This window comes from Vanessa tameamea, chromosome 15 (genome assembly GCF_037043105.1).
Source record: "Vanessa tameamea isolate UH-Manoa-2023 chromosome 15, ilVanTame1 primary haplotype, whole genome shotgun sequence".
NCBI lineage: Eukaryota > Metazoa > Arthropoda > Insecta > Lepidoptera > Nymphalidae > Vanessa > Vanessa tameamea.
Genome location: NC_087323.1, coordinates 5,316,261 through 5,338,241, shown reverse-complemented (window position 1 = coordinate 5,338,241; position 21,981 = coordinate 5,316,261). Strand labels below are relative to the sequence as shown.

The 21,981-nt window shown below is 29.0% G+C and overlaps 1 protein-coding gene across 2 annotated transcripts in view; it reads right to left on the bottom strand.

Moving 5' to 3' along the window:
- Positions 1–21,981, bottom strand: part of Rsh (radish) — a 105,309-nt gene that overhangs the window by 43,627 nt on the left and 39,701 nt on the right. For both annotated transcript variants that reach the window (XM_064217157.1, XM_064217158.1), the window contains 2 exons: positions 16,882–16,970; positions 9,892–10,078 (listed from right to left, as the gene is read on the bottom strand). In XM_064217157.1, coding sequence (XP_064073227.1) covers positions 9,892–10,078; positions 16,882–16,970 — 276 coding nt within the window. The remainder of the gene's footprint in view (positions 1–9,891; positions 10,079–16,881; positions 16,971–21,981) is intronic.

Genomic DNA, 21,981 nt, shown 5'->3' with positions numbered 1-21,981 from the left:
TTAAAACATGTATAGAAATGTTTGTATTCTTATCTAAAAAATATATATAAAGGTTTTTGGAAATTACTTAAAACGAAACGTTATGGAATATATACATTCTTGACATACGAATGAATTTTTTAAATATCTTATGATACTCAATGATATCTTTGAAATATGAAAATTATTAATTTCGACAAGATACAAGCTTTTTACGATAGCATTGAAATTTATTATACACTTAGGTCATATGGCTATTATTGTATATTTGAAATGAAAAGTGACAATGGTTTATAGAATGATTCAACGAGGTAAGTATCTGACAATGATAAATGTATTATTGCAAACGTTTACATTTACAGAGCTCGTTATAAAAATCTACAAATAACCTATTGATATTGGCGAAACGAGGTCGCATTATGAATAGTATGAAGTGACATTAAAACACAAAACTCTGAATCAAATCCCGCGTTCGAATGCCATTAATGTTTGTTTGCAGAAATTTCTATAAATAACATTGAACAACTATTAATTACTACTAATATTGTTAAATATGTTGTATGTCCAAAATTAAATTCGAATTTTTAAAGCGCTAAGCGTAGTATATTATTGTAATGTTTAATAATATTATGCATTGCATTATTGTAATAGTAAATTGATTGGTTTATATGTTATCTCATACATTGGTTACCAAGGAAATCACAGAAGGGAAAATATAATATATGTATATATACATAACTTCATAACGGTCGGGCAAAATGGGCCACGTTATGAAGTGGTCACCACCCGTATAGACATTGGAAGAATTATTAACCGTTCCTTACATCGCAATTGCGCCACCGACCTTGAGAGCTGATATGTTATGTCATCTGTGCCTGTAGATACACGGGCTCTATCAAACTTCAAACCAGAACAGAACAAATATTGCTGATTGGCGGTAGAATATTTGATGATTAATGGACGGGCTTGCCCTAGCCCTGAAAAAATCATACTGTTGGGCTGAGACAGCGGCGCAAGTAGGTTTCAACCAATGAGTTCAAACTCGAGCGGTTTGAAATTCACTTGTTCTAAAACCTTTAGCCAACACAAGGTGCTTAGAAATATTTATCATAATAAAACGTAAGGAAATAATCAGATTTCTACTATACTTTAAAGTACATATAACACAATACAGATGACTTTTTCCACTGACAGTAACAATTAACTGTTTGTCGTTTATTGAATGAATGATCACGGGAGTTCGTAAAGGGGATTTTTTTCTGATATCCATGCTTTATCATTTCATGTGAAGGTTTAATTAATATTTCACTGTGTGTTTTGGCTCTCAGCAAACTTAAACCCAAGCTTTGCCGCGATTTTAATTTGATATCACGTTACGTTTATGTTCTTGTTTTTGTATAAAATAATTAAAAACATACAAATGCTTGGAGAATTTTGTGTGTTTAAAACGTTAGTTGGTTTTGTATACTTAATTGTGTTTAGTCGCATGAATATAGTGTACAGCTACCTTATATATTTTTATATCTACGAAAGAAAAACGAAAGAACGACTGCAACTTTGTTTCTGATTGTGATTTGCATATGATTCGAAGACAAGAGAAATAAAATAACTTATAATACCATCTGACAAATTCAACGCTAGCGCAAGCTCCCAGTTGTCCTTAATTCTCAATTTCCTATTATTGTTTCCTAAACATTCAACAATATGAGCCGAGATGACCCAATGGTTAGAACGCGTGCATCTTAACGGATGATTTCGGGTTCAAACCCAGGCACCACTGAATTTTTATGTGCTTAATTTGTGTTTATAATTCATCTCGTGCTCGGTGGTGAAGGAAAACATCGTGAGGAAACCTGCATGTGTCTAATTTCAACGAAATTCTGCCACATGTGTATTCCACCAACACGCATTGGAGCAGCGTGGTGGAATATGCTCCAAATCTTCTCCTCAAAGGGAGAGGAGACCTTAGCCCAGCAGTGGGAAATTTACAGGCTAATATAAACATTCGTTACTATAGTTTCTAATCTATAATTTTATTAAATAAAAAAGGTATCCATTACAAGTTGCCTGGCCTACTAAAATAACCAAGTATGTTGTCTGATCGCAGAGCCTACCAAATTTGAACCATTACATTCAAACATATACAAGAAAAATCATCAAAAGGAGGAGTTCGGTGATGGTATGTATAACGATATAAACAGAATATTCAAATATATATTTATATTTCTAGGTCGGCTCTTTGGTACCAGCGGATATTTACACTATTCCGACTACTTACTTATATTAATCTTATTATAAAGGTTGTCTGTAAGAGATTGCTTAAAGTAATGTGGTCTTTGTACACTGTAACTTTATTAAGTTTATTTGTCTGTAATAAAGATTATGTTTGCTTTTCTTTCTTTCTTATTTACTTAATAAGACTTTTCCATTTGCATTATGTATGTTATTTATTAATTGATTAAAAAAAATTAAACTTATTCACGTTTATTTTGAATATGAACAGGACCGCACGGAATATTAGTGTTGCAACAAAAGCGAATACAAAATGAGCAGTGACAAAATTAGACGTATTAACAAAAATATGTATCGTTTCTCACTACCGGAGTTTTGTGCTTTTGATTTGTATTCGCTTTAATTTCTCCACTATAATATTCGGCTCGCTCTATCTGCGTTTTGTTTTATGAAATCTGTCTTGTCTGTCTTTCAATATAATGTGAAGATTCCAAGCGGTAATAATAAATATAAAGAATTTCATAAAAAAGTTTCAATCGTTGATTGATCGACCCTTCTTATTAATTATAACTGATATTCAAAATATTAAATATACGAAAATTATTTTCATTACTTTTGTAATTAGAAACGTAGAACTGTCGTGGTCTCTCATTCTTTATTTGGGGGAGGATAACGGGCCATCTTTAATTCTTATAATCTAGCTATGATGATGATGATGATGATGATGACCAGATAGTACTCTAAATTATATACTTTGATTATTGCATGACTTGTTGCTTGTCTAGACAGAGTAAATGTTTAAACTCTTATGTGCAAAAATAAATATTACTATTATTATTTTTGTATATGGAGTAATTTCTCGCTACGACCAAAGGTATGATAAAATTATTCACGTAGAGGTGATCACCCAAAAACTAACATTTGAGGAAAGGCTTGGTTCGTGATATGTTGTCGATTTGAAATTATATCATACTTATGGTTTTTTTATAAATAATGATGCATATTGGATGGCTAAGTTCGGATCACAGAATAAAATATCATTTCTAATGTTCATCAGTCAATATGTATTTAAACTAAAAGTAGAGGTTGGCAATGATATCCTTAGTCTGTTGACTTGTCCTTTCACATAATACATAGATAAGAAAAAACAGCTTCGTACGGTTAGTTTCCTTCCTAGATTCCTTTGCTAGATTAAATTTCAATTTAGTTCTTTTATTTCAAAGGCGTCTATAAACTCCGCAAAATTGTATTCAAATGTTTCAAGTAACTATTTTAAAAAACTGTTTCGTATGCAAAACAAACTTGCACAGCACGAAACTCGTACGGACGTAAATATATTAACCCTGTAGGGCTGAAGGATGAGCTGGTAAACACAATTTAGGTTGACACTGTCCAACTTTTTCCTTTAAACCATGATACACATATTTAGTTTATCCAATTTAGATGGAAACGAGTAGAAAAACTTTTGAAGTAATACTTGGAGACAGGAAAAGTGGTTATATCTCATGTTTTATTCAGATATTTTTATCTTTCTCATGTGTTGGCCTTATTGAGGCTAAGTTGGACATGTTATGACATGATCGGACATGGAATGATCACGAAATATGGTCTGACTGACTGACAGGCACTGGTCTAATGACGAGTAAGTTGGACATAACTCGTGTACTACAATAATATACACGATTACGATTCGACGACGGTGCGGGACGACGTTTGTTATTGGCAAGGACGCAAACGACCAGGCTAATTCTACTAATTTATGTCGGTTAAAATACGTTTCTGATTCAATTTTAATCCAACTCCGAATATTCTATATAAATAAGCACGGAGCCAAAAGTATATGATGTTAACGTGTACCGTAATGTAAGAACGAAACTTAATGTCGATGGTGGTTGTAGCTCAGTCATTATATCCAAAAAAATAAAATATAAAAAGATTATGTGAAATAGCAAAAAGTCAGTTACGTTAAATTTTTTTTTTTAGGATCACGCTCGATATCTCATCAACGGTAGGTTAAAAATGAATAGGATCTAAATTGTAGAGCGTAAATAAAACAACAAAAACGTATTTAACATAATTCTTGTATCACGAGGCATAGCCGAGTTATCACAAAAAAATAAAATTTAACCTTTTTTTCAAGATGACGGCGAACGCACATACCTTATATCAACCTTATTACCTTCAATTCTAGTCTACTTAAAAAATCTTATTTCCTAACAAAATGACGCCTGAATAACTTTTATCTATTGGACTTGGAATTAAAATTTTCGATAAATTTTAAGTGTATGAATTAATCGTTTTTAATGTTATCGCTCATTTTCCTCGAGAGATTAAATACAATCGAGTAATTTAATTATATCTGAAACTGAATTGGTCTTAGATAATCAAATTTAATCTTCAACATTGAGGCCATGTACGTTAAGGGCTTTCATCTTATTAATAAACTAACATAATTTTTTATGTAATTATTTTGAGACTATAAATATCATGTATTTATTAAAATAATATTTCGTACAAATTATTTTTAAAATGTGGTAAACAAATACTTTTTATTTAACATAATATATTTATATATATATAAAGTATGTATTGATATAGAATTAAAGACATCCCAAATGTAAAAATAAAAACCATAAAATTAAATATAATTGATGTAAAACATACTAAAACTAAAAAGTAAATTAGTGATGAATTATTAACTTCATACACGAAGCAAGTCTTATAGAGAAAGAGAGTTCTACAAATGAAGCTTGAAGATTGTACTAGTAAATAAAATATGATAACAACATGTTTTTCAGGATGGTAAGTAAAATCTCTTACGAATACCACGAAACGAAACGAAACGAAAAACTCTTAAAGCATGAAACACTGTTTTAAAACGAAGGAAAACAAGGGATACAAGAACTACAAGATAGATGAAGAATACGAGTATTTCTGCAGATAAAACTTGGGCGCTTGCACATTTTACAAAATTCAGAAATGTGATCATATTGCTACAAAAGAATCGGTTAAGATGTGTGTGTGATCTACTTTATGTTTTTTATTTTTATTAGCGACAGTAACATGTTTATCAATTGTGAAGATTTTGAAGATTCTATTTTGTTGCTCTACTTAGATAGATTTTAGAAAAATTACACTTAAATGTATTATGTAGGAATTTTGTTCTTGTATATTCTTGTTCCCGACTTGTTTTAGATTTTAAGCTGTAATATCTCATTTTATTATTGATCTTTTATTTTTATTCTTAATTGTGTTGGAGGAAATCTTTTTCAGGGATAAGCGAGGCATTTGTGCTTTGTTTTTTTCATGGTTCTATTTTTCCGGTATGTACAACAAAGAGTTAAAGAAAAAAAATATGATAAATTTTCATACAATGACGAGATTCTTAGACTATAATAGGAGCAAGATTTTAATATCCGGAATAGTGCAAACGAGTAAAATGCAATTTTATTGATGTCGTTTGAAGACGCAGCTCGATTTCCTATGTTAAACTGCTTTTGCTTCAGTCACCTTAGAGTTATATTGAAATCAAATAGGAAATTATATTAGTGAAATATACGCTCAACTACACGTATTTAAATTAATAGATTATATAGATTACTAGTTCTCATCACGGCTTCACATGGGTCACAATAAGGGTCTATACATTTTTTAGATTGAAGATCGAACATAAAAAGAAAAAATATTTCTTTTTTCCGGCTAGGAAAATTGAATTTCTTTTTTTTCTATTAAATGCATGCATGTACATTGTTCATATAAACCTTCCTCTTAAATAACTCTGTTTATTGATGAACACCACATTAAAATTCATTGCGCAGTTTTAAAGATCTAAGCAAACAAATAGAGGGAAACGCCGTTTTATACGATGTAGAGAATAGTGGGACAGTTCTCTAATATTATGGCATAAAAGTATCTGTTTATATACATGATGATGATGTTTAGCATACCGATTTCGATAGTCACCTGCAACCAGATCGACGGAGACTGCAAGTGCTCAGACTACATTACATGCACAAGTGTGCGCGCAAATACCTATATAACCTTTTTTCTCATTCTTATAATCCGATACGATGATACCTAAACTAGAATAGAGATCGTTACGATCGCAGAGAGTTCGTGTAAGAGTGCGTGTAAGATCTTTACTTTTTCCCAAGGTATTAGTATTGTCGCACAGGAAACCAGAAGCTGTTAGAGAGATTTCTTGACAGACTAACCTAATATGTTTTAAATGGCTTATACCTTAGATCCAAAATTTTAACCAAAGACCTATGAGCTAACAACTAGATCATCGAGGTAGCTATGGTGTGCATTCAATAAAAATGAAAATACTTGTTAATATCATGCACGTGACAAAGTTCTATTTTTACATTAAATATTTTCGAAGTGAATCTTCTTTATAATGCGACAAAAGCAAAATATGGTATTAAAAAGGATTAAACACTGGATTCATTTTATATAATGAAGTTATATAAAAATATAGTGTATTTTTTCCAGTGCGTATGCTTGCAGTGCGTATACTTATCAACTAGGCCAATAGGCTATTTGACAATGCGAAAAATAAAGTGTCAATTATTGTAATCAGTGTTTATTATGAGTTTAAGAATGGTTATTTATTAACGAAAGTTGAAAATAACAATTAATTTATTCAAAAATCTATAAATAAAAATGCATTTTTTTAAACGTTTGTCATGTGACACAAAACGATCCTGATTGATGGGGGTTTATGATGTCGTCACTTGCTTGTTAATCTCGTTTGCCTACTGTATGTGGATTATATGTGCCACAGATTACAATACAGGCAAGTGACGTCACCGACCCCATTGACGCGCCATAATGTCAATGTAGCGTTTTCGCGCGCTATTTAAATATGGAATTTTTAATTTGATATTTTTCAGCAAAAATATTCTAGAATTTAAAAAAAAAACAACTTTTACTGGGTTTCTTAACCTCTACTAAATAATATAAAATTGATTTTAAAAATCAGTCAAATAGCTATAATATATTATTACATAAATAAAATAGGTGATACAATTTTGGTATCTTAGTATTCGATATGCGAACAACACGCTGAAAGTGTTTCTCATTATGACGACCTTAAGCATATTTTAAAAGAAATCACTGTAATGCTTTTTTATTTATAATTTATTTTTAACATTATACATTAAATAACATCGTTTGATGTTACTTAATATATAATGTTAAAAATATAAATAAACACGAATATAAATAAAGAATTGACATTGTGTAAATACATCCTTTGAGGTTTTGCAAAACTAAATATACAACGAAATTGGTATTTCGCAAACGCACACTGCAACTTTATAAAGCTGTGAAAATCTACGAGTATTTGTTTTTATTTTTAAGCGTAATATGTTTATTTAAATGAAGATTATAAAAGAAAATAGTACTCAGTTTTCCAACATAGATTTAATTAACTTTTATTCCAGTTAGAATTTTATATGTATTTCCGTATAAAACCACACAGAGTAAGGTAGATATTGTTACTAGCTTCAAGCATAACATGACCTTATTTGTAACTTTATAAATAAGGCCTATTCAAGGCGATAAAAATACAAATATTAAATAAACAAAAAACATTGTACAATTGACAGTGGGTTTACCAAAGACCCTTTAATATTTTATAAAAGAATCACAGAATTTCCGGAAGAGGCTTTGACGTGGGTCAGAAAAGTTCATACTTTTATGTGGTTTGTGATCCTTCAGACCGGTATATAATGGGAAATAGAATGACTTTGCAATTCACCTTAAGAGGACCAAAAAGGAGAACCAAACTGAACCTTATATTTAGGTTCTCCTTTGTGTCAACTATTCCAATTATTTTGACAATGAGTTTCAAGTATATTAAGAATAGAATAGAAGGTTTTCATGGACACATGTTACAAAAGATCAGAAATGTTTTTGAAGTAGGGATGTAAATATTTTATATTATTGCCAAAGAAAACTGAGCAACTAAATGTATTAAGTATTGATATACATCGGAGTTTATTTAAAATGGTAAAAATGAGAAATACGATTTAAAATACTTTAATTCTTAACCAAGTTAAGTAAGTTATACGTGTAATTTGTGCTTTTTTTGTTACAAACTATTTTATTGAGTCTTAGCTTTTGTATATGACCAGAGAGTTATGATAATCATTAGTTTTTGCTGTGACTTGTAGCAAAATTAGCAATACTATTACAAAACAAAGGCTTCAATAGTGAACATGTTTCCTCCATTTTAGTCTGACAGTTATTGACTAGCCGACGGAGGCTGAAAGCACAATGCAGTATATGAATAGAAATCTGAGCTCGAGTGTTAGCCGAATTTAACAATGGAATAGCTTTGAAAACAACAGACTCAGATATGTTGTGACGATATTCAACCGTGGCTTAATTTAGATATAAGGTATAAATAAATATTGAATTGAATTGTGATAAATTTAGATAATTTGTTTTAAAAATACACATTATATTTTTAAAACTATAAAGAAAAAAAATATTAAAATTATAAACCTATGAGATTTTGTATCCATTATTTAAAAATACATATTATTTAAAAAAACCATTAATTTGAGATTTGTATCTTTGAAGAGCTTATTCTATAAAAAATATAATTTAATGAACTTCATACCTTTAATATTACCAAAATGTAAATATTACTTTCAAATTCTGTATTTATTGAAAACTCCTAAATCTACTCGTAAAATTACATTCAAATCTGATTAAGGCCTACAGAAGCTATAGGGTTGTAGCAGAAATTCTTGAAATAATTAAACAGCCACATTTGATGGCAAAACTCAAAAATTCTGACAATAACAATTGCTAGAAAATTATTATCTTGAAACCATAATTATATAATACATGCTATAATTTTTAATATCTAAACTAAATTATATTATTAATAATAATGTTTTTTATTTACATTAATAATAATAATGTTTTTATAAAAAGGAAGAATATTAAATTATTTTAACCGAGCCGTAATTTAGTCCCAAAGTTGGAGAAAATTTTTCATTTCGATGTTGCTAAAATTGAGCATAATTATTCCATTCCGTGAGTTTGGAACTGTCTAAAAGGTGTATAGCGAATGCTTGACGTTTTATTGTGTCAATTAAGCGGAAAATTGGAAGAACCTTAGGGCCTGTTCACGCAGATAGCAAACCTTTTATCGTATTTCATGATTTAGGTTAAGGTCAATTAAAATCTGTGTAATACCTTTTAGTAAGATTATTTTTTGAGTTATGTTAACATATATTTTACTTTCAGCTATAAGTTTGCACGTAATAGCAATTTCTAAAAGTTTTATGAAATGCTTCGCAAAGTCCGCAAAGGTAGAAGTTACAGGCGGAACTTAAGTAAGTACTAAGTCTAGGAAATACAGTTTCAACGAAGATTAACCTTCGGAGAAAAGCGTTAGATGTAATTATTTCGACATTTAGCAAATATAGGTTAAACGATACTATTTTATAAAGCGGGACAGTTTGTATGGTAGAACGATTTAAAAAAAACTATATATTATTAGACTAATTTGAAAAGTTTTGTTTTAGTTTGTTCATTTATTGACGAATATATTCGTTATATTTCATTTTTAGGTGGCTAAGACTCTAAAGTGTTTTAAGCAAGCGTATTATAAATCAGTTCTTAGTAACAAATAATAAAATGCTGTAAATACAATTATACCTGAACACGCTTGTGGTGGCAGAGGGAAGATAAGTGTGGTGGAAGACTTGCGCCGTGCGACGGCGCAGCCCAGCGACTGGGGCTTAAAGCTGCGCAACTGCTGCATGAAGTCGCTGCACTCCATCAGCGCCACGTCCGCAAAGTGCAAATCGCACAGGATTTGATTCTTGAAGCGGCGAGCACGTTTCTGTTGACAAGAATTCTAAAAATAAAGTCTACTTAGGCTTTTTCCGGATTGTTTTATTTTATTAATGTAGGTAGGCTGACAGGCAAATTGGTCACTTGATGGTAAGTGGTCACCACTGAACATAGACATTGGTATTGTATGAACTATTACATTTATTTTCATTGCAAACGCGCCACCAACTTTGATTAAAGTAGAAATTAAGATGTTATGTCACTTGGAAATAATTAAATTAATTATTAATTATAATTAATTTAATTATTTCAAACTGGAACACAGTTTTAATAAGAGTTGCGGTTTGGGGGTAGAACAAGCACTATGTGGGCGGTACCTGCCTAGATCGAACAAAACAGTACTACTAAGTTTCGGACTCCTGACGAGTTAATATTTTGGAAATATTTTATTGTCGGATTTGATCAAGTTAAGTTATTCGCAAGACTATATATTCTGTACAGAAAATATATGTATATTTAACGGGTTTAAAAGTCTGACATTAATTCTAATCGGGATGATATTACGAAATTTTCTTTTTTAAATATTTCAGTAATAGAAATAAAACAGAATACGAAGAAAAGTCGTAAACCCGCTAATGACCGGTTGTTTGTATAATAAACAAATTGATTTTGAGTTATTAGTAAAAGCCGCTGAAGCCGATCCTATACGTTAAGTAAACGAATCATTACTTGTAAATGGTTACTGAACGTTAATTACTAACTTTTAAAAATTCATAACGATTTCTAATTTTTCTTTACATTTTTTACTATCCTTGTAAATTCAAATAACATAATATGTTTCAGGCAAATATTAGTGGAAATAAATATAATATAATCATCAATAAAATAAAATTAAAAAAGCTTAACATTTTAAATTTTTAATTCACTTTGGAAAGTTTAATTCAGAAAGAATGGAATCTCAACGAAACTCGAAAGCCTGGCAAGGAAAGTGAAGACTCGAACTCTTTTGTTTACGTGAAGGGAAATTTAATGCAGTCCTTTGAACCAGTTTGTGGCGTCTTAAATTTATTTTTCCAGCGTGTTCTTAGCATTCAGAAAACTTGGAATCTCTGTTGTTCGCAATTTTCTGAATAAGTTTATACCTGAGAAATATATAGAAATCTCAATTTCAGAAACATGTTACGGTGAAAACGAGGTTTAGTTACATTCATGTTGCGGTGCTATGTATTTTCTTTGTGTTAAGTTATTATAATAACATGCTTAAAATATATTTAAACGAAACCTTTCGAATGACGTTTTTAAAATAGCTAGAAAAATATTTTAAATACACCGAATGTTTTAATTGGTATTATGTTAACTTAGTATTAATTTACCATTTTTATAAAGAAATATATCGTCTTTATATTTACCTATTGGAGCTTTTTTTATTGAAAGTATATATATCAGCACCATTAAAGTTTTAAAAACATTTGTCTTTCTTTATATTCTATAATGTCTTGTTATAATCATTTTTCAATTAACCACTCTAGGCAACAAAAGTATTATCATACTGAATGTAATTTTTATATCGTAAATCTTTCGAAATATATTCCCTATAAAAGTTTGCAAAAATCCTCAACGCGGTTAGGATAACCTATTGCCCTTAAGTATTTACTCGTAGAGTTGGCTGTGAGTTTGGTTATTTATTAAATTACGAATAAAGTGATTAATTGATTATCTTATAAGTAAGAACTTATTTGTAGGAGACAGAAAATTTATAACAATAAACAAAGCAAATATTAGTAATCGTCTCTGTCATCCTAAATAGGAATAATTTTATAGTTTTGTTTACTAATTTAATAATATCACTATCGTTATTACTTTATATAAAACGTACTGTACGTTTTAAATAAATGTAAATGTTCCATTGCTCCGCTAAAGCCTTCCATCTTTTCGAGGAAGATTGGCTTTTACTTTACCACGCCACATCAATTGTTGATATGCATGTTTCAGATATTCATACCAAATACACTGTTTTGCGTAGCATGATTTGCTTCATCACAAAGCATCAGATCAAACTATTATAAAATAAAAAAAAACACATGAAAACTCAAGTGCTTGTCTGGTTTTGAAACCGTAATGTTCAAATAGGATTAACGTATTATTATAAATAATAATTATTATTATAACGTATTATAGTATTAACTCTTAAAAAATTGTTTTTCTTTTTTTATCTCATTAGTCCTTTTTAGTTTTTATAAAAAATAAATATTTTAATGATAATATAATTATTTGTTGGCATCAAAGACAAGAAAAGGTCGCACGCTAAATTCCATTTAATCGAATACCATTACATATTACGAAGCAAATAACATGCAATATATTATTTAAAAAACTTGGTAATATGCCTTAGAAAAGTTAGAAAAGGCGATGATGCGTGAATCATACTACACACAACATCTTATTTAAATTTCAATTAATTGTAAAAAATACTTTGATGTTCCACAACCTTTGCTAGAAGTTGCCTAAGGTGAAAATACAATAGTACGATCATTAGTTGAAGCTGCGTAGGTTGATAAATTGTTGCAAACATAAATATGCCGTGTAGCAAAGATTTAGGACATAAATTAAACTATTTCAATTTATTTTCTTTTTCGCTTAGAATAAAATTCAATAAGGTTGGAAATAAAAACGAATACAAAATTAGCACACCTTAAATAATTTTAGACGCATAACCTTTTTGTGAAATATTATCTTTTCTTCTAAAGAATTTGTTCGATAAACAAAAGGATCATTGAAATAGATATGTGTCAACCCTCGTCGTAAGAAAAGAGATGAAAAGAACCTATATATTTAATGTATAATAACTTTATTTTTATTTTAAATGTCAACCTACGTAAGTTTACCTTACTTAGTCTACCTTATCAAGTTGGTTTTCTATAATATTTGTTAGGTATTTACATGTTTCTTGATAGTCTGTTTTCTTAAATTAAGTAAAATAATTAAATAATCGTCAAAAAATATAAAGTATGTGGCATATTGTAGAATACATGCACAGATTATAAAAATATCTTGTAAATGTTATTTTTTTCTTTTCAAAAGCTTTATCATTATTATGACTGATCAATGATCACTTTTCAATATAATTACGAAGTTTCTAGTCTCAATAAACGCAATTTATTGAAACGAATTTATTGGCACTAAAAAGAATAATAAAAAAAATATTTTTTTAATCGTCTCATGATAAATTATGTGAACTGTTGGTAAATATATCACGCACAATTTTATTTCAATGACATTGTTTGGAAGTTTAAGGTTGCTTGCAAAATATCGACTTTACGTTTTAATATTTAGGAACATGCACGTTATCCGTTATGGTAGAGCCACCAGCCATAGTAATATGTTTGTATTAATTAAATTGTTTTATTATAAAATTTATGTATGTATACATTTTGTATTGGATATTTGTGTTACTTTAACCAGTAATTTGATCTTTGTGGGCTGTTCTATCTTATTTTATCTATCTTATTTTTCAATGACATATTGATATTAGATAATTTTTCAGGCATATTGATATACCTCTAAATATCACAAGATAAGCTTACGGCGTCATCCATATCGAGAGAAATCAAAAGAACCATTTTCTTTTTATGTACTGTCTGCGTGTGTTGATTTTTCAGAGTGGCCAGCATCAATAATCGAATGACACTCTGAATCTGAACTGCTTCTCCAAATGTCCCGATCCTATTTCTTTGAAGTGCTGTATAAGAAAGGCAGCTTTTTTCCAAAAACCTATTTGACTCAATTAGCCGTTGAATTGACCTATAAGGAGTAAGATCCTTCGATAAGAAGCACAGAAACCGTTCAATATGCAAACAGCTATCAAAAATAGCCCCCGAAGTCTACTTAGGTATTTTTGGGCGGAATACTCAATTCGCTCCGGTACAGTTAGCCTCGTATTCCACAGCTTTAAAGCGACCAAGGAACATGAAAGGAAAGCTGCCTTCTTCATTATTATATGTCACTTAAAAATTAAAAAATAATAGTAAATTAACAAGCCATATTATTAATTAAATATTTTAAATATAAAATAGCGTGGAGTTAGTAAGTGTACTCCAGTGGTTATTTTATTAAGCAGTATAAAGCAAAATTGTAAAATAATGAATACATTAATATATTTTAATAATCAGAACAAAATAGTAATGAAAGACATCTTGTCAGTTCTGCTCGAGTAGAATATTTCAAGTCGGATAGAGTAAATTTAATAAAAAATACCGACAAATACCCTGCAAAATTCAGCTGAAATCTATCGAGTATTACATGATTTTTCCATTAAATATATATGTATGTATATATATTAAATTTAATATGTTTATAAATACAATTTATGATTACTTATAAAATTCGTGATAAATTTTAAAAAATTCTAAAAAACAAAATTGTTTGTAATTTTGTTATAAAGTATTGTAAAAATTTAAGATTTTTCTTATATAAACATTTCATCCCATTTATATGAGAGAAATATTTAAATATTATTATAATCACAAATATTTACAAAATGAATGTCTCATTGTTTTCGACTTGAAACGTTTTCACGAACCACTGATTGGTTCTTATTCATTGCAATAACTGAGTAACGGGCTTCATTGTGATTCCTTTGATTAATTTCTTTTATGGATAAACGTCTTGTAGGTGTGTTTACATTTAACTACTGTTCGCTAGTTATTACCGACTTCATTTAGGTCAACAACACTTAATAGAGTTTTGGGGATGTGAAAATGATACGTGTTTTGTCTTCGATGTTTTGTTTACTTAAGCTTAATATAGTGTGGAAAATTGACTGAATGTTGTGTAAAAATCTTACTTCTAAATAATTTTTATTTTATTTTATGATTAAAGCATTTGTGGAAGTCATAGCTTAATGGTTAAAAGTACTTTTAACGTAGTAAGTGATGTTTGAAATAATATAGTCGTAGCTATAATGAACTGCTTGAAAGCAATTAAGCTAAATTATTCAATTTTAAAATTAGCCTTATTCAAGGAGGCTTTTTGAAGCACTTTTAAATCGTCATTTTACAATTAATTAAACGAAATCTGCCCCTGGTTTGGAATATAGATTCTACTGTGAAGAATCGATACGTAACTTAGTATTTAATTTATTAATATATATTGCAAATATGTATGAAAAATAATAATAATATGATTAGGAAAAATGTTAATCAAGCGTTTATACTTGGAATGATAGCAGGCAGACTTTGTCGATTCAATAATTTTACAGCTAAAACATTGCATAGTCATTGTAACTCATTAAATTATATATTATTGTTACAAAATAATTTAACGAATATTATGTTTTAAAGAGTGAAATGTAAATTAAGATCTTGTTTGTTTGATCTTATACAGGCATAATTAAAATTTATATTTTAAAGAATCTTAGAAATATTTAAAAAGCTAAGAGGTCAGTAATAATGTTATCAAATTTAGGTAAAGGGTATCTTTAGTTAAGTCAAACAGTAAGTTTAATTAAAACCCTGTCTGCTGGAAATAACAAATATTGTCTTAGGCGTACTTATAATTTGAATGAAAGGTTTTAGCCGAGACAGCTTGCTCTAGATTTCAATACAGTTCTTGTTATTACTAAAGAAATGACGCACAATATATGGTATCCTCAAGGAAACATGATATTTTAAATATTGTTTTAAAGATATTTATATAAAAATCGATCATTTTATGGAAATGTCGAGATAGTATCCATCATTGATTGGTTTGACAAACCAGTGTAGGGAAATCTCTACTTCAAACAATGAATAATAATTCTAAATTTAAAAACGTCTAAATGCCAATAAATTTGCCAATTGCAAAACCAATAAACTTAATAACATTTTAAAAAGATACACCAAATACAAGGGCAAAACGTCCGTAAAAATTTGTAAGTTTAAACAACAAAAAATATAAATTTAGAGAAAACTTATGTGCGATAAAGTTATTTAATTCAATTCTAAACTGCACTTGGTCGTGTCAATAAAAGTCTGTTCATAATTGGACTTAAGTAATGGGGTGTACACAACATACGTAACATTATTAAAATGCTTATATACTTGAAGTGTCTTTTAAAGAAAGATACTTAAAGTATTGCCTTATATTTGTTTTAATACATTATACAAGTATCATAAAAGCGTTGAGAATAATTTACAGCTGTTTTGGTAAAGAACAGTTTGACTGGCAGTTGATAATACTCCCACGTAAGTTATAGCTTCGGTAGCTTTGTCCGATGATTGATGTCTTAACTTTATATATAGCGTGAGAGTATTTAGACTTATGCTACAACTTGGCTTGCAAGCGCGAGTTCTGGTAACGTTTTATGGATAGCTTTATATTAATCTGAAAAGTATTGAGATTATATATTTTTGTTTATGCATTTTGCTTTACAATAAGAGCGAGGAGCTGGTTTATTCGTTGAAAATATTGATTAATAATATAAAAAGATTAAACACTGATAGTCTTGCTGGTCTTCTCGAGCGAACGTAACGTATGAGCTTACTTAAATGTAGTTTATATGTGCATATATCTTTAAATAAAATAAAATCTGGAATGAAGTTTATTAACTGTGTTCCATTTTAAATTATGAAGGAGTGGTTAGACTACGCAAACCTTAACCTCTTTGAAGTGGTCAGATAGTGTTACTAATGGTACCAGAGACATGATATCTTAGATCACGTGATTGGCAGCATTCACGTAGTAAAATCGTTTAATTATTATTATTATGGTGCCAATATCTATTGGCACAGGTGACCACATGTAATCAAATGATCTATCAGTCCTTATTGTGAATAAGTATAAAAGTTAAAGTTTCATAGTTAGTTTTTGACTTACTTGGTTGGGCCCAGTTAGGTTCAACCCACAGGAGTTGCAGCGAAGACATTCCTCGTGATAATGGTTGTTGTCGTACAATGGGGACGGTTCTGTAAAAGTTGTTTGGATTTAAAAAGAGTAATGCATTAAGTTTATGTATTGGTCTTTTTCTAAACGTTTTTACAATATATGAAAAAAATAGCAATATACAAATAATATATATGTATATAACAAACTAATAAATTCAGTTTGAATTAATTGTGGGAATAAAAATTTACATATCATAAAAAAAAAAACAATTTTTTCTTATAATTATGACTCGTTAAAAATATTATTTATCTTTTGATACTATACAATACTATATTAAAACTGTTAAGTCATAAATTTGTATTCTATATACAAATTTTTATTCTGAGTAATATAAACATTTTTCATTATTCATGCACGATGACATTCAGGCTTTTTCTAAATATTCGCCTATCTTTTGATTGATGAAAATTATGTTTAAAAATGATGAGTACTAGGATTTTACGGCTACAATTTTTTAAAGTTAGAGTTTAAGTACCAGGTCAGCCCAATTAAAATATATTGAGTTTTCTGTCAATAAATTATTATTAGCTTGAAGTTAGGAAGTAAGCAGAGTATTTTGTTACACGTTCAATCAATGTACATATCGGAGTACTATCCTATAAGAATACGCGATTCAGGGAATGGAATGTGGACCTAAGCTCAAGCACAAACGTGTACTATATTTCTTGATCACGAATTTCGGTCAGTAATTTAGATAAGTTATTTATTCGTTTAGTATATATTTAATTCTACTATTTTCTTATACTATTTTGAAACTCGACAAACGAACAGAACAAATGAACAGTCGACAAATAAAGTTATAAATCGCGCGTAATTAACCATCTTGTAAAACGACTAATAAAATTAGGTTGAATTTATTCATAATATATTTGCAAAGATCTTCAATATAGATACGGCAATTGGCTATTAATTTTATTAAGTGCATTAGTAAGAAACCGAAGTTTACCGAGTGTGCAGTTACAAAGTAATTTACGGTAAATTAATATAAGGGTATAGTCACATATTACCGGCATAGCGTTAATGTGCATATAGCATTATTATAAGCATAACATAATTCATGTTTCTTGTCGTAATCTTATGTTCTTGTTTAATGAGCACAGACTATATTATTTTTAAATATGATTTCTTAATTTATGTCATTTATCGTGGCAAAGATATGAATTAAAAAAAATGAATGCATTAATATAAGGACATAGAATATTTATATTAACTGATAGTAAATTTAAATATAAGTGAGAAAGGACCAAAACCTTCTATAAATCTATATATTAAATATAAGGCAATATACACGCAGTAGCGTGAGATTTGGCATAGTTTAAATGTTTACATAATATGTTTTTTAAATAGGTATTCAGTTGCGTTCATACTGCTAATGACACACGTAATGTAAAATTTAAAAATATTTTTTTTTATCATTGCCATTTTTGCAAGGTATCTTTTAGCTCAACCTTATTTATACTCATCTGTGGAATTAAAATACCTTAATTTTTTTATTGACAATGAATTACGGTCGAATTTCGACCAATGGGCGACCACTATTATTTGTAATTACTTATTTCAAATTTGTCTGGAGTTAGCGATAGTAAAATGTTTCAATTTTTACGGCGGGTTATATTGGCGTATTTTGAAACAAAGTCTGAAATGTTTTGATAAATACATAACCTTTTATAAAAGAATTATCTTTTATATATTTTAGTCTCAACATATTATTTAATTGACGTTAGCAATATTGTACTGTGTCGGTGGGAGGTTTAAATTACATTTATTTTCATTTTGATAAAAGGTTTTAAATTTACAATGGTTTTCATTAAATTATTTTATTATTTTAAAAACTATACGAAACAAAAAGAAATAAATAATTATTTATTTAACGGTTATATTAATATGTATAGTGTAGGTGTTTACTTAATAATTAGAAAGTTTAATTATTATAACATGTAAAAATATTTTCGTGTCTCGGTTTAATTACTAGTTATATTTTAGACAATTTTTTACTAATATTATTTTAATTTATTATAAATTATGTATTGTATATGTACAAACATATTAATTATATTTCAAAAAAAAAAAGTTTTACTTTCTTCATGACACGAATTACTTTTTTTGGTATACTTAAGGACTACTTTTTCTGGATACTTTATGTATGTGCAGTTATTGCGTAAAATAAACGTCATTTATTATGACATACATACATACATTATATGAAATAATATACGAGTATATTAACAAATCAAGTTAAAGTATTTGCCAAAAAAATTAGGTGCCATGTAAATAAAATCGCGGGGTTCAGCCAGTGTAGGGAAATATCACATTTTTATAATATAAATACAGATAAAAATGGATTTACCCATACTATACATTTATACGGGTATTGTAACAATTATCATGTATTCTATACTTATAAAATCATCAGGATTTTAGGAAACGTTTACATGTATAATAGTATAACAAAACATTACTAAGCGCCTTAACAATAATTATTATAGTAGGAAATGGAAATAAAAATTGGCTGAAATTCGTTGCGCTGTTAAAATGAGTGTTTCGCGACCATTAATAGAGAGACCCAAAATCTGTAAATATTACTGTCGAATTTACTATTGAGTGACTTGCTGAGCTAAGGTATTTGATCCTTATATTATTTTATATGAAGAGAAATTTGAACGAACAATAAAACTACTAACTTAAAGTGTATGTGCCAAATTGCTTGCACACTGAAAAGTGAAAGCGTTTTCTCTTGGATTGCTGCCAAAGGGCATATTAATAGTGCTGGGAGAAATGCCAAATAGTGAACTTCTAAAAATTTTAACCTATCCAACCAAGTACGTTGTGGCGTATTTTTAAAATGTGTTATGGTTTGAACTAAGTTTTTATTACATCTATATCATCATATATTTTACTTGGTGGTACTGATTTGTGGAAGCACGTCAGTTTAGGTACCACCCAATTATCAAAGGAGGGCGGTTGTGTTGTGTTGTATTTTTACCAGGTGTTGTAATTAACTGATTGCATCATTGCATCTATCATCCTCCCTAAGACATGAATTTGTGTATTGAATTAAATTAGAACCACGAAGTAGTAAATGTCAAATAAAGTTTATTTGTTGACTTGTAATCAAAACTAAGTTAATACATTTTATTGTTTTATTAACACAACGCAATTTACACACAAGCATGCATTGATTTCCCACTTAAAAAGATTTTTAGTAGCCGAAAATATTGTTTTACTAAAAACATATTTGGGCATTTCGTTGTATTTTTTATATAACGAAATCCACAAATAAACTCTTAGAGTGTAAGGGGATCATTTAAAAAAAGTTAAAACACATATTTCTGTTGATGACGAAACTATTTTTTTACTAAAATATAATTTTAGTATAAACACTTCAGTTTGTAATCCTATATAATATTTTATATTGTTCTTAAAATAATTAGTCCATTTTATTCAAAGAACAAACCTAAACATACAGAATAAAAACTACCAACAAATTTTATTAGTGCCCTAAACGTACGCAATATAGAATAGGTAATAACTAAAACGATCGCGGCCCGTAAAGTGTGCTGTAAATAGGTATTTCATTCTTTATAGCGTTAGGATACGATAACGTTTATATCAATGTTACAATCTTTTTACTGAAAAATATATAAACTCATTACATTTTAAGCGTTTCGGTTGAATTGGTGTTGTTTATTCTAGATGAATGGGACGTATCTCACTTTTTATGAACTTTCGTTTTATTATTTATTTTTATTATTATGCATTCGGCGTATACACGGGATACCGTCGGAAAATACTATAACGTAGGTCTTTTACTTACAAATAGATGCCCAAACATCGATTTTCTTGTTTCTAATTCAAAAAATAACGAACTTCTATACAAAGTTTTATACTATGTTTCAGCCTCTTAGGTCATGAACTTTAAAAAATATTTAACGTACATATATCATTATCTCACTAACATAGGGTTAAACATCAGAAATAATTAATTTCGATACAAGCTAAGATAGTGATGAGTTTTGAAAAATCCTTATATACGTTTCATAAGGAATTGTTGTGCAAAATTTCATATCGTCAAACTACCCGTTTTTTGTATGTTAGGCAGTCATTTTAAACTTAGATTTAGTAGATATTTGAGGAAGGTGACGTCACTTTTTGTCATAATGCCACATCACTGTAAAAAATATCATAAAATCTCACATCATCAATACACTTTTAACCACGCTATAAATTGTTTTGTGTTTGTAGTTAGCAATAGTAAAGTAAAAAAAAGTAGCACCTATCACAGCCATTATGATCAGCCCGACCTAAAGCACACCGGTATTATTAAGATTTCACCAGTCACGACAACAGAAACCATTAAAATACTACCATAAATACAAAGAAATATTGTCATTAAATAATATCTACATTTTTATGAAGGTATATTATAGACAAGCCAGAGAGACGTAATTGTTCAAAGATCTAGAAAGAATTCCAATTGTGTTTTTATATTAAATATTAAGCTCTGTGATCTTGAATAAAATGTCGAAGGATACTTGTTTTGAATGTTTTGATAAATAACAAATAAAACTATCGAAATTAATCACTAGTGTACCATTAAATAATTTCAAGCGGCGATTGCAGCTGTGATCTGTAGAGAACGTAATGAAATTATAAAGGGTTTCTAAATTTGACTATAACTGGAACAATTGTGTTTACAACTAATAGCTTGGAAATCTATTCTTGTCATTATTAATTTATTTGGAACTATTTGTTCTTTTTGCCGACAATAACACATTTAATCAATTTGTTTGATAAATTAATTACGCAATGAAATATTAAAAAAAAAATACATACGCCCTTTGTCACTGACCCGTATTAAAAACAGTAGCAACATTTTCTATTATGTAGATGCAGTTTAATGAAAGTTTCATGCCCATATAGACGATATTTTAAAATGGAAAAAATAGGCTGAATGGGTATGAAGTCGATAATTTAATGTACGATTATATCACTCATTTTGTGGATGACTAATCGTAAACATAACGTATTCCC